Source organism: Quercus robur, chromosome 5 (genome assembly GCF_932294415.1).
Source record: "Quercus robur chromosome 5, dhQueRobu3.1, whole genome shotgun sequence".
NCBI classification, from domain to species: Eukaryota; Viridiplantae; Streptophyta; class Magnoliopsida; order Fagales; family Fagaceae; genus Quercus; species Quercus robur.
Genome location: NC_065538.1, coordinates 13327251 through 13341428, shown reverse-complemented (window position 1 = coordinate 13341428; position 14178 = coordinate 13327251). Strand labels below are relative to the sequence as shown.

General features: G+C 34.7%; 1 protein-coding gene across 2 annotated transcripts; it reads left to right on the top strand.

Moving 5' to 3' along the window:
- Positions 1–4355: 4355 nt before the first annotated feature.
- LOC126725200 (uncharacterized protein At1g51745) lies at positions 4356–13011 on the top strand. Of its 2 annotated transcripts, none has more exons than XM_050429768.1 (4): positions 4356–4515; positions 4984–5348; positions 7990–9044; positions 11586–13011. In XM_050429768.1, exons 2-4 carry the CDS (start codon positions 5155–5157, stop codon positions 12662–12664), a joined length of 2328 nt encoding a protein of 775 aa, XP_050285725.1. In that variant the 5' UTR covers positions 4356–4515; positions 4984–5154; the 3' UTR covers positions 12665–13011. The 2 variants fall into 2 exon arrangements, with proteins under 2 accessions (XP_050285725.1, XP_050285726.1); XM_050429769.1 differs by lacking the exon at positions 4356–4515 and adding an exon at positions 4516–4830.
- Positions 13012–14178: the final 1167 nt, after the last annotated feature.

The window sequence follows — 14178 nt, the reverse complement described above, 5'->3', positions numbered from 1 at the left end:
AACTTGAATATTTGTTACAACTGTGAATCGAGTCGCTAAGGAGAGCAAAATTGTTGCAACTGCAAAATCAAAAAGAATATAATTGTCGTCACTATTAAGGAGAACTGACAACTACAATATTTTATTTGATAGCATTTTTTTAGGAAAAAATGAAATTAGAAATTACTTTTATGAAATTATGAAATTGTGATATGTTGGTAAACATCAAATGGAACTACGGCTCTAGCTATAGCTCTATTAATTTGTGATTGCAGAGCCCTACTAAGCAGAGTATGGATCGTCCTACCACGTCACATCTTCCGTGAAGCTAATAGTATTGTAGATGGTCTGGCCAAGAGAGAAGTAATGCAAAAAAACAGCTTAGTGGAATATGCACAATGTCCTACTTTTGTAAATAATCCTTATATATGGGATCATTTGGAAAAAAGTACTCCTAGAGAGTGGTCCTTAACATCCTTGAACACTAGACTCTGTTCAAGGATGACTAATGGACAAACTTTTGTAACTACTACTTAATTAAATAAAACATCCCCTCTTTTGACCAAAATAAAAATAAAAATAAAGATTCTATACCACTTTTTTTATTATTTTTTTTTATACAAGATAAAAATTCTACTATAGTCTAATCTAAGTGTATAGGTGTGTGAAGTTTCTTCTTGGAGACTTGAATCACGGTCTTTGCCCCCCTACACCCCACAAGTACTTATACTTGTAGAGTGACCATCGCATCAAGGGTGTACGATGGTTATACCACCCTTCTCAATAACTAAGTTGGCCCAAATATGAATAACAAAAGTATTTCATCTCGTTTACTCATTTTATTTCATTTCATTTCATGTGGCTTGCATTCGTCTCGAATAGAGGACAAGTTTTACTTGAACCCACCTCAAGTTCATTGATCAATGACAGTAGACTATAGTAGTTAAATTTACTAACTTTAATTTATATTTTTTGAAAATCAATTTGAATTAAATAATAAAAGTCATTTAAGAAACTAACAAAAATGAACGTCAAAGAGTCCAATAGCTAAAGAGAAGGAGGTCTCATACATTGTTATTGTTAATGTGCCAAAAAAAAAAAAAACTTGTATCTCATGATAATAAGATTGTAATAATAGGAGAATTTTTGTATGTTGTATGTTACAAATCTTTTTTTCCACTTGTATTGTACAATATGAACTATGAACCCTAGTTACTATCATACAATACAAATATGCAGTTATGCACGCATGAAGATATATAACAGAAATAGTGAAGATAAAAATAAATAAATAAATAAATAAATGTACGAGTATATTACAATTTTGGAAAAAAAAAATCAAGATTCAAATAATGATTATATATGCTAAGTAATTTATTTTATTATATTTCAATTAAGCAGCGTACTTGTTTTGTTTCAATATGTATAAGATTTGTTTTTCACTTTTTAGTCATGTTTTCAAGTAAAATATTTAACAAGTTTGTAGGGGGATGTACTCAATTCCGGGCCGAGGCTCAAAGGACTTGGAGGATCATACTTGAAAAGATGGGCTAGGCCCATCTCTACGAGTAATAAAGGGAAACATATCTAGTCGATTCCCACAGAATTCTAGGTATGCCACCAATACTAAAACTCTTATCCGAGGTCATAAACATGGGTGACCCTATAGTGGACAAAGGAAGGATCTCGGGGAACCAATCCCCCTCTTTAGCCGAGATGCCACTTTTACTAGATATGCCTCGGGAAACCCCTTGAAGGGATAAGGATTACAAAGATTGTCACCTTCGCGTTAATGAAAGGTTCTCTACCTAATCTCTTTCACATTAAATACAAATAGGACAACCTGAACAGTACAAACACCCCATCCCCCCCCCCCCCACCCCCAAAGTCATGTTTCATGATGAAAAGGGGGGAAAAACCAATGGAAGATGGGACAAGTATCCCAAAAAAATCCAGCTGGGAGCAAGCCAGCTAGAGAGATAAGGGATGGAAAAAGGCCTATAAAAGAAGAGGAGGTTGCAACAGAAGGGGATCAAGAAATACAAAGAAGAAACTCTAGAATAGAGGGAAATAGAGAGTCATGTTGTATTTTCCTTTTCTTGTTCACTCCCTATTCCTTAGGAAAACGATTTGTATATAATAAAACATCTCATCTTTATTCCTTCTGGCTTAAACAGTTGTTTGAGCTTTCCATTGTGAAATTTCTACCTCGTTTTAATGATAAATTAGTTGTGCAAGTCATTTGCTTAGACCATATATTAAATATCTGTTTGTGTTTGAGATTTTGACCCCCACAAAGTTAATGAAATATATTATTTTTCATATATTCCTTCATTCACCTACTTAGCCAAAAAAAAGAAGATTAAAGATATATACTCACATATTAATTTTATTATAGTTTTTTTTTAAAAGTCTAATATACATGCATATATATTGTATGGCAACAAGATAAAATCATCCAAATTATAGACAAATATTCATTGATAACAAAAATTCAAGATTATAATCGAAATATGAACAAATTGATGTTTCACATAAATAGCAAAACATATAACTAAAAATATTGATTTTGATAATTTTGTCATATATAATGACATACGTTAACATATAAACAATTACACTTTCAATAAAAGGATTTGAGCCAGGTAAAGTTGAAATATTTTTCTACAAGTGTAATATGAGAAAATTTGATTTTTTTTTTTTTTTGAGAGTGTTTTAGAGGTTTAATCATATAAAAATGTATTTTTTACAATATTTTTATTTTATAAGATAAAAAATTTTGTTTTAAATGTACGCATGTACAAATGCTATACAATACACACACATACATATATATATATATATATATATTTTAAAGAAGATATACAATACACATATTTGATTGACCATGATGCGAACTAAAAATTGTATTTTTTCTTTTAAATGTCATCAATCTAAAATCCAAATACACAGTGACCTTAACTTGCATGAGTTTTTACCCACTCTTTCATCTTTAAAATTCTACCTCTTTTTAGAGAAACAATGTAAAGTTTTTACTTTTACCTTAGTTTTTACTTATGGTGTCATTAATTACACCCCACACGATCGCTTTATTTTTATTAATAAGAAAAACAAGATAATGACACTACATTCAATTATATTATACTAGTCACTTCTAATATATATATATATATATATATATATATATATATTATGTGCATGAAAAAGTTTAATGTTTTATTTATTTATAGTTTATGTTTAAATATGAAATTAAAAAAAATATGAAATTTAATAATTATGATAATTATTAATAAACATTTATTGTAATTGTGTCTATGTTTGAAATTATATATTCTACCATATGATTTTTTTTTTTCCTAAGCTATACTCAATAAACACTATTCTATGTGTGTGTATACATATACAGACACACCCAAGCTTACCAATTTTATTCTTTTATTTTGTTTGTTACAACAATCGTGCCTTACCATATGTGTCAAAGGTAGGCCTCGGAGAATCAAAGAATTACAAATAGATGTACAAAGCATTGGGCAGCTTATTTGTGGAAATGTATGTATAGTAAAAAACAGACTATATCTAAAATAAGGTAAAGTTCAAAAGGTAGTCCTTATTCTTATTACTCCAATTCCTATAATTTATGATTACTTTCAATATGAGAATCCATATATCTATCAAATCAATTAGGGTTCTACTTTGGATTAGTTCTAATAATCTTGATTAATAAATGTAATATTGATTAGAAGGAGTTCTGAGTAATGGGTCCTATTAGCTCAACAAGTACATATATAAAACAGTATTTCAAAACTACGACATCTGTTTCATGATGATTGCTTTTTAGACTTTATCAGGTTAACTAGCTAAAACCCAACACATAATGAGTTATAACCTATTTAATGAATCATGTAACTGGTGTTTTTTTTTGGAAGAGAATTATGTAATTTTTTTAAACATGAATAATACATATGAATATGGATAATTTTATCCGTTGCAATGATAACACGTGACTAAAAGTAAATTTATCATCATGACTTGTTTAATACAACTTTGACATTCGACCTAGGCTGTTATCTTTCATGAATTGCTAGGGTTCTGAATTGCTTGGTACTATAGATTAGAGATTCCTTCAAACTCAGTTTGGGACCATCCTTTTTTTTTTTTTTTTTCCCCTTATTTTTGCTTACATCACATTAAGATCCTTTGTTTTGATAATCTCATCACATTAGTACTTAACAAACCGTATACATAAAACTGTATATATCTCACACCCATTTTCCTTTTTCTATTATCACTCTCTCTCTCTCTCTCCGGGCAAAAAGATCTTATTTTTGCTTATTTTCTATTATCATTCTTAAGATCTTTTTTATTTTCCTTATTTTTGCTTACATCACATTAAGATCTTTTGTTTTGATAATCTCATCACATTAGTACTTAACAAACCGTATGCATAAAACTGTACATATCTCACACCCATTTTCCTTTTTCTATTATCACTCTTACTCTCTCTCTCTCTCTCTCCGGGCAAAAAGATACCAAAAGGTACGTTGATCCAAACACCCAAAACTCACTCTCTCTCTCTGTCCGCTCCGCACTGTAAACAGCAGATGAGTGCTTCAAAAATCTCAGAAACAAAAATCCAACTTAGTCTAAAAACAAAAGATCAGACACAAACCAAACACATAAAAAAACCTTAAAAACATGAAAGCTTTTCTAAAATAACTGGAAAAAAAAAAAGATCCTCTCGTTTTGAAGCTATTTCCGTACGCGTTTTTAGTTCTTCCTCTACTTCCAATCAGATCCATTTTTCTCCTTAAACCCTTCAATCTAAGCCCCTCTACTTCTCTCTATTTCTCAGTGAGTTTTTCTATTTTTATACGTTGGGTACTTTTTTTTTTTTTTTTTTCGAGTTTATTTTGTGTTTGGCTTTCTGGGATTTGTGTTGCATGCAATATTACATGTTTTCTGATATTTATTTTATCTGGGTTTTGTTTATTTTTGGTTTTTTAGGTATAAGGAGCACTGGTTTTTCATGAAACCAAGGATTTGGACTATAACTAGTTTCTTGGACTTGAAGATGGACGGCCAAGATTGAGTTTTGAGATCAAAGTTTCTTCCTTTTTGTTGGTTCTGTGTTTTTTTTTGTTTTGGTTATTGTTGTTGTTGGTGTTTTTTTGTGAGATGGGAAGTACTTCTGGTGAGGCTAAATCCAACGTCATCGATGCGTCGGTGGGCGGTTTGGTTTGGGTCCGACGCCGGAACGGGTCGTGGTGGCCGGGTCGGATAATGGGAATCGACGAGTTGTCTGAAGGCTCTTTGGTTTCACCAAGATCGGGGACTCCTGTCAAGCTGTTGGGCCGCGAGGACGCAAGCGTGTGAGTGTGTTTTGCTTGCTCTCTATACTTGTTAGCCTGGGTTCTCAATTGGGTTTTTGATAAATTTGCATTTGCCTTGGTGTTTCTCTTTGTTTGTGTGGTTTTTAGATTTGAGCTTTTGGTAATGGTTTTGTAGGTACTCTAAGATAGGAAGTAAAAGGTCCTGGCTTGTTTGTTGTTTTTCTTTCTTTTTGAGTGTTTCAAGGATCATTTGAGCTTAATTTTTCCACCTGGGGTTGGTTTGTTTGTTGTATGATTGAGAGTTTGAGAGTTTTGTTGGTTAAAAAGTGTTTTGTTTGAGCATTGATGTTAATTGGGTTGTACTTGTGGTTGATGTCAATGTTGGGGGTATTGTTAATAGTTTTTTTTTGTGTTTTGTGGTTTTGGTGCTTGATATAAAGGCAATGTGATTGGGGAGGCATTTTTATGAAAATTTTGTTTGTCTGATAGGGTTGAGGATGCAATCTTCTTAGATTTTTATATTGTTCCTAGTTTTCAGAAGTATGAGGTTTCTGAAAGACTTTGAAACTCATTCTACATAAGTAAAAACCCCCCCTCCCTCCTCCCATGAGCTTAAGAAAGAAGAAGGGAAAAAAGAAGACTAGCTTGGTTGGTGTATACCAAGGTGATAATACTGGTCACCAAGCCTGAAGGATAACCCCCTTGAAATGTACATTTTTGGATATCTTGGAAGGTGAATAAATTTTGGACCAGTCTAGATTTAAATAGTTTTTTTTTTGAAAATTTTTAAAACTTACTCTCAATTAGGACCTCAACTTGTAGATTGGTGGCTAGGGATGGTGTGTTTGGGGCTGTTTTGTTTTGATTGGGTGAAGGTGGTTTCAGCTAGATGTCACCAAGTGAGATAGTTTGGTTGGTGGCAGTTCCTTTGGAATGGGTGTCGTGTGATGGTTGTGGCCTGTGGGTGGGGTGATTTTGGTTGGGTAAAGACTAACAAGCCATGGTGGCCATGTGGTTGTGCTATTGCTTTTTCTCTGTTTTTGGTTAGGTTGAGAGAGATAAAAGTGAGGGATTTGGGAGTACTGAGTAGTGTTTGTGAGGTACTCAGGTTGTTTTCTACTTTTTCTAATACCAATAGATAGAAGCTAAGTGAGTTTTTACTATCAATATTTTGAGACCCTAAAAATCCACCTTTGTATAGACATTGTTATGGTTGCATTCTTTATCTTTTGAATAGATAGAGGCTATATTGCTTTATTGGATTTTTCTTTTGAATTGTTTTTGCATGTCATGAATACATTTTCCAAAGCTGTTATATGTGCTAAGATTTTGTTTATAATGCTTATTTATTTGTACACTGTGTATTCTTTGAGTTTGTTGAGTCTTGGCATAGATAAAAGTGGGTGGTAGGAAGCACATTTTTTCCCATTTCACCCCATATATGGTTTATAGGAAGCCTTTGTACCCTGTCCGCTTTTTTGAAGAATTGATCTCTTTTTCCCCACCCCATCTTCTTATGTAATGATATTTATTGAGTTTCATCTCGAGGGCTTGTTCTGTTCGACTAAGGGTGGGAGAGTGGAGAAATCTATAAATTTTAAGGTGAAAGATCTGATGTTTCAAGTGTCCCTTTGAACTTCTCTTTAAAAAGAAAAGCTTTCAACCTGGTTCTTGAATATCAGTCAGTATGAAGTTACTTTAATTGTATAGAAGATCATGTGTTTCCAATAATGTTAGCAGTACACTAATAGTGGAGGAGAGCAATATTTCTAGTTGAAGTAATTTTTAATACTTTTGAAGTAAATTTTTTTGGTCTTGAAGCTCTCTGACTTTTTCACTGATCATCATCATAGTCTTTTGTCAAGTGATTGTCTCTTCTGAAATTTTGTTGCAAAGAATTTAAACTCAGGCTGAAGGCTTTACTTGCTTTGTCAAAGTTTTAGGTTTCTAATTTGGTGGAGTAGGAGAACCTTTCCTACTGTTTATTTTGAGTTTTAGGTTAATAGCAGCAAAAAAGTTAAAAAAAGAAAGAAAAGAAGAAGGTAATATACTAATATTGTTCTTAATTTGTAATGAGGACGTTCTATTTTATTGACATTGTTTCTTTGTATAAATCTTTTATGCCAATGTTCTACAAGTAGCGCATTGATGACTCATTGTTTGCTTTCTTGGTATGAGTTAGTTTAGGCAATGTGAGGTGGTTGAGCCTATGAGGCAAATATTGGATTGATGTATTTATGAGGCTTAAGCTTGAGGCCTGAGGCTTGCTATATGTATGACTTGTGCTTTTGTATGTATGCAATTAGTTAGGCTGCAAAGAATGTTTAGATCCACTTTACTAGGAGAAATATAAACCTTTATAGGTGTTTGTGGCCATTGATTTGGGATGTAGTTACTTGTAGATTCTTTTGCAATGAAAAAAAAAAGTTTTTGTTAGAACCTAACTTCAGACTTTTCTTGGTTCCCTTATGAGGATTACAATAAGGGTGCTGATATATTCTAGGTTTTGCTTTTATTATTTTAATAAGTTAACATGTAATTTTCTCCCAAGTATTTTGTACTTAATTCTTTTTTCAGTCTTTGAATCATCCATGTGTATGGTGTGTGGTGTTTAGCTTTCTATTGCTTTATCTATATGGTGTTACTTTTTGACAAAATTCTCTTTTGTTTATTGGTACAGGGATTGGTATAATCTTGAAAAATCGAAGAGGGTGAAGGCATTTCGTTGTGGGGAGTATGAAGAATGTATTGAAAAAGCAAAGGCTTCTGCAGCTAATTCCAATAAAAAAGCCGTTAAATATGCTCGAAGGGAAGATGCCATTCTCCATGCTCTTGAGATTGAGAGTGCCCGCCTTGGCAAGGATCGTTTGGACTTCTTTAGAAGAGAGAATTCAGGTGGTGACCATGGTAGCTCAGCTAAAGAGTCACCTAATATGTCCCACTCTGTTGAAGAAAATGGGGATGTGGGTGACAATGTGAGTGGTTCTGAAGACAATTCAAATTCAGCACCAGAGTTATCTCAATCTGGTATATCTTTTGAAGAGCCAAATCATAATAGTTCTGCTAAGGTGCAATCTGTCCAGGGAAGAAGAAGAAAAACCCCAAATGACTCGGAGGATGACGGAACAGAAGGAGTTAAGCGTATGAGAGGACTTGAGGACCTTGGCATGGGTGTAGTGTCGAAAAGGAAGGCTGGGGGGGTGCTTGATACGGTTCAACAAGATAATGCTCCACTCTGTGATTCTAGCACTGGGAATTGCATATCTAATGGAAGTCCTGTCAATGGTAGCAAAGGTTATTCGACATCACTCAAAAGAAAGAGATCTCAAGTGGCGAATGTTCATGAATTCTTGAAAAAGAAAAACCGTCGCCGACCATTGACAAAGGTTTTGGAGAGTACAGCCATGGTGTCTGTTCCAGTTATTTGCGATCAACTTCCCAGTTCAAGTGATTCACCTCGTCAGGGTATATCTGATGGCAGGGTTTCAGGATTAGAATCTAATGAGTCAAAGAAATCTATGATTATTAACAATAATTCGGACAGCACTGTAGTTTCATGTGAGAATGGAACCCCTTTAAAGGCTTCTGAACAGGCTTGTGATGCTTCCCATATCAATTACAAGATAAAGGAGAATGAAATTTCTAGCATAAATGGGTTAGCTGAGAATGATTCTTCTGACAGGTTATTTGATGTGCCATTTGTTGGGGTCCTTGAGGAGGAAAAGCACGCTGCAGGTATGCTTGAGTTAAAATGTGAGAATTTATTGAGTGTACATAGCCTTTTCTTTGGCCATTTTCTTTCTTATGCAAATTTCATTTGAAATGGCGATAAATTTACTCATTTCTAGCACAATAGAACTTATTCTGTTAGGAAGGTATGCTGCATATATACATCCAAATTCTTTAGGACTACATAAGTTCTGTGTCTGTATTCATATTTGTTATTGTTTTAAGATTATACTGCTTAGACTGCTTATGCTAGGGACATTGAGTGAAAGAAATGGCATGCGTATAGCTCCTGTTTGGGTCACATTTCTTTCTTTCTTCTCTCTCTCTCTCTTTAAAAAAAAACTTAGGTGTATGCGAGGCAAACTCCAAAGCAAGGAAAAAAAAGAGGAAAACAAAAGCACATTTGAATTTTAAGCTATTCAAAAAATCCACTCGCAATACATTTGGTTTGGGGGTTCATAAAGGACTCTTAACAGAATGGAATAGATAAATTATAGAGGAATGGAAATGAAAGGAAAGAGTAATTATTAGGTAATCCCACAGTATGGTGACATGGTGCTTCCTCTCACTTTTATGGTGGATCTCACTAATTAAATTCATAGTGGGGCCTACCATGAATGTGAGAGGAAAGAGCTCTGTGTCATTGTACTCTGGGAGTACCAAATAATTTTCCTAAAGGAATAGGGTTTTTTGTTTTCTTTTTCCCTTTCGCTCTCTAATGGAGTTAGGAGTTTATAAAAGAATGAGGAGAAAGAAAATAAAAGTAGACCTTTACTATTATTCCTATTATTTTTTATTTGTGTTTTAAGGAAATGGGAATAAAAATGCAATTTGTCCTCAATTAATGAGCGGAATGGGTTGTTTTGTTCACTTTTTGGAGGAAATGCATATGGGAGAATGAAATGATATGGTCATCCCCTCCTGGCACTCCAGTCCTTGTCACAAAACTTCCAAAGAGGGCAATGTATAGAACATACCTTAAAAAATGCATTCCACCCATTCCTTTCCCCACTCCCAAACAAGCTGTAAAGAAAAAGATAGGAATAATTCATCTAGATGGTTGTGCACATTTGTTCACCAACCAAATAATCTGGACTTATGCCTAGATTTGGGGTTTTTTTAGCCAAAAATGAGACAAATCAAGCTCATTACTTTAGGTTCACAAAGGATAACGCATTTATACATATGGTTTGGTTGTCTACATCCCTTTTTTGTTTTACTTTTAGGCTGATAAGAAAACACAATTTCTGTGATGAGCTTATACTTGTCATTGCACGCACATGCCTTTTTCTTAAGTTTTGAGTTTGCTTGCTGACGTAACCCAAGCTTGAACTGGGAACTGCATAGGCACTTGTGTTTGAGAAATGACATGTTTTAGTTCCTGTGCACATCTATATATGCATGAGTTTACTTGTAAAAAAAAAAAAATGCATGCATGCATTTTTTTTTTTTCCTGGGGGGTTGGGGGGGTGGGGGGTGTTGGTCTTGTGGAGGAAGAATTGGGTGACTGTAACACAGAATTTTTCTTCTGTGAGTCCCCTCTCCCCAAAAGTTCTAGAGGGTTGGTAGCTGTAGATGTCTTGTTCATTAGTCCCCTCTGTCTGTTTTTAAATTGATAGAGTTGAGATAAAGAATGAGACTTATGTTAGAAAGAAGGGTCTGCTAACAAGGTTGATTTTGACTCTTGCCCCCATAAAGTCCTCTATAGTTTTTGAGTTGGGAATGAATAGAAGGGATACTTCCTGGTTTGAAAAAAAGGTGGGCCAAACAAGATTGTTCCCTCATTTCTAATTAGCACCTTTTCACACTGTTTGAGGGGGAAAGCTTCTATTGAGAGTGGGTTTATGGTGTTGAGAGATTTCCAGCTGACAGGTAGGAAGGCCAGAAGAACTACAGAATCACACCTGCTGGACTAAGGGAAGACCGAAGGGATCTGCTGCAGAAAACCGAAAGATTAATGATGAAGAGAAGAATTTGTGGGAAAGCTTAGATGATGTTTTTATTGGAAATTTTTTTATTAGCCCTAGTGTTCACAAAATAGAGTGCAATTTAAATGGCGTTGGTAGAGAGGTTAGTGATGTTGCTCCTAAAAATTAAGTTATGGTTTTTGACAGAGCAGGACTTCTGTTTCTAGCCACAAAGCTCCTGATACATCTGATTGGGCTATGTGGATGGCTGGATGCTTTTTATACGTGCCATACCTGCATCTGTGCAATTGAATTTGAATTGGACTCTTTAACATATAGCCCCTCAATTTCTTTTTTGAGGGTAACAGTTTATTTGCACCTTAGTTTTCTTTATGGATGTATGTTATCCAGTAATGAGTTTTATATTATTGGAGCTATAATATAAATGTGAGTTTATTTAAACCTTAATTTTCAAGTTTTACTTTCATTGGAAAAAGTTACCTCAGAATTTCTTACGAGTCACTTTCCTGCAGACTGCTGTTTATATAATCTTGTATTTTGTTTGTTCATTCAGCTGATGTGAATTAATGAAAAGTTTATAAAATTTTCCTTGTGCTGATAATGTAATCTATTCTGCCAGGTTTTTCTCCTATACCTGTGTCTTGTTCCTCTGGAAGGTCTCATGTTGGTGCATTGGGAAGGCAATCCAGTCAAAGTAGTCGAGCTGAAGCTGCATCTTTGAGAAATGAGGGACTTAATGAATCTGGTTCTACCAGTTTAGCCAATGTTGATGTTACTATAGAGAAAGATACTTCAAAGTGGCAGTTAAAAGGAAAGAGGAATTCAAGACATTTAGGTAAAAATAGAAAACAGGACTCCAGAAAATATGTGGACATGGATGATGGTATAGAGCACTCGGAGGGTTCAGATCAGAAAGTTGATTGCAATGGCATTGGTGGGTCCCCTGCTTCGTATAATTGTACCTTACGAGCAAAGTGCAAACCAGTTGCTGAAGGTCAGGTTGATGGGTTACGGGACTGGAACAAGCATATTTCTCCGAGGGATTCTCATATGAGAGGGACAGTCACTGAGGGGAAGCTATCACCTGATGGTTCCGTGACACCTCAAAGGTCACTTCCATTTCGTCAGTCCCGCTTTACAGTTCACTCCAGATATCAGATACCAGATTATCCTGTCAGAAATATTTGCACGGATGCTTCATTATATGATGTCAAGCTTGAGGTGAAAGCCAACAGCTATCGTCCTCAGCATGTCCCACTGGTTTCCCTCATGAGTAAGTTGAATGGTAAAGCCATTGTTGGTCACCCTCTCACAGTTGAGGTTTTGGATGATGGCCATTGTGTGGGTCTGTTGAGCAGCATGCAGTGCAATCTGGAAGTTGGTGAAATGCGTGCTACTGTTAAGCCAAATTTGGTAACTGGAAGAGTTCATACCAAGCATGTTGCATTGCAACAACGTTTTTCACCAACCAAATCATCAAAAGTAAAGAAATCTGGGTTATTGTCCAAAAAGATTCGGAAATTGTCATCATTGACTGGTCACAAGCAGTCCGAAGATGAGCGGAAACCAGTGGTAGATAAGCCCAAAGGTACTGTTGTATCCTGTATCCCACTAAAAATAGTCTTCAGTAGAATAAATGAAGCAGTGAATGGATTGGCACGGCCAACACACCGTGTATTAACATCTAGCAACCCGTGAATTTGGTTGGGGAGAAGCAGTTGCTGGATTCTACCCCTAAATTTGGTTCTTTGCTATTTTAGGTATTTTGATTCAGTTCAGCAGTCTAGTTCCTGCTTTATTTTAACTGTGCTCGGTTTTGCAGCACTGTATATTCTGCCCCAAAGGTAGAATTCTTCTGTACAATTTCGTGCATTTCCTTGTTGTAGAACTGGTAGGAGTACGATAAATGGAGGCTTCTCTTGGGTTTTGTATATAATGTAACATTAGCTGAGGTGTAAAGATGGTGATCTGGTATTAGGTATTGGTGACCTGATATTAGTTATTTTAATTTATGAATTCAGGTTGATTCAAAGGCAATAACTTCATTCCCCAGTGTACTTGGGTGTTGGACATGATAAGGAACTTACTCTAATCTACTTTAAAATTTGTTTATAGCTTTTTATTTTTATAAAAGAATGGAGTTGGCATTGAAACTATTCTAGCAGGTTTATTTGTTTATGATCAGAAGAGTGAATTATTTTATATTAAGTGTAGTTGCTGCTTTGTGTGTGTGCCTCTACTTGTGCAATTGGTGGTCCTCATTTCACAATTCTGCAGTTGGTCTATATATAATATTAGTGTTTATTTCTCTTTTTAGTTAGGCTAGACTTGAAACATGGGTGGTATGTGTTGTTGTACATGTCTTTATGTCATTTCCACCAATATCCTTTTAAGCAAAGGCCAAAAATTATGACATACAGATCTAGATTGCTACCAATTCTGATGCTATTTTAACTTGTGCTAGGAGCATTAAAATGCATTGAAAAAACAGACTATACTTGCTATCCTTAGTCTAGTAAGACAATCATGTCAATTTGTTGCATCTTGGCATTTGGCCATGTGCAAGTCATGGTAGCTATTATCATCCATTGATTATGTTCATGTTTCACATGTAGACCCCATTTGTATTGTGCATGTCCTCTCTCAGCTGTAAATCATGAAGTTAGTGGGATCCATGGCTGTACGAAATTAAATTAAATCAACTGACAAATATAGCAAAGGCCATGGTTGTTCGTTGCAGTCTTCAGTCTGTCAATGTAAACAAGTTTTGTAAGTAAGAACATCCAAACTTGACCATTGCCGACAGTCCTTCACACATGGATCCTGTTGGTGATTGTTGCTTACTGCCCTACTTTTGTCTTTGCAATTGCATTTTGTCTTTTCAATTGCATTTAAACTTTAAACGTGAAAAGGTCTCCACAAGGTGTTCTGTTTATTGTTTTACATTACTTTTATAACAATTCTTAGGTGACAAGTTATTATTAGTTTTAATTTAAACCAATTATAATTACTTTTTTGTCTACTAGTAAGAATCTGTAATAATCTGTCACTAAGAATTTTTTGTGAAAATGTTATAGAAATAGCATTTTTTTTTTCGTTTCAATTGATTTCAAGAGAAGGAGACGGGTTACATTTTACATATGGATTACTATTAAGGGCAATTTTGACAAAAGAAGTAAGGCGAAAATAGTCAAATAGCACATTTTTGCTAA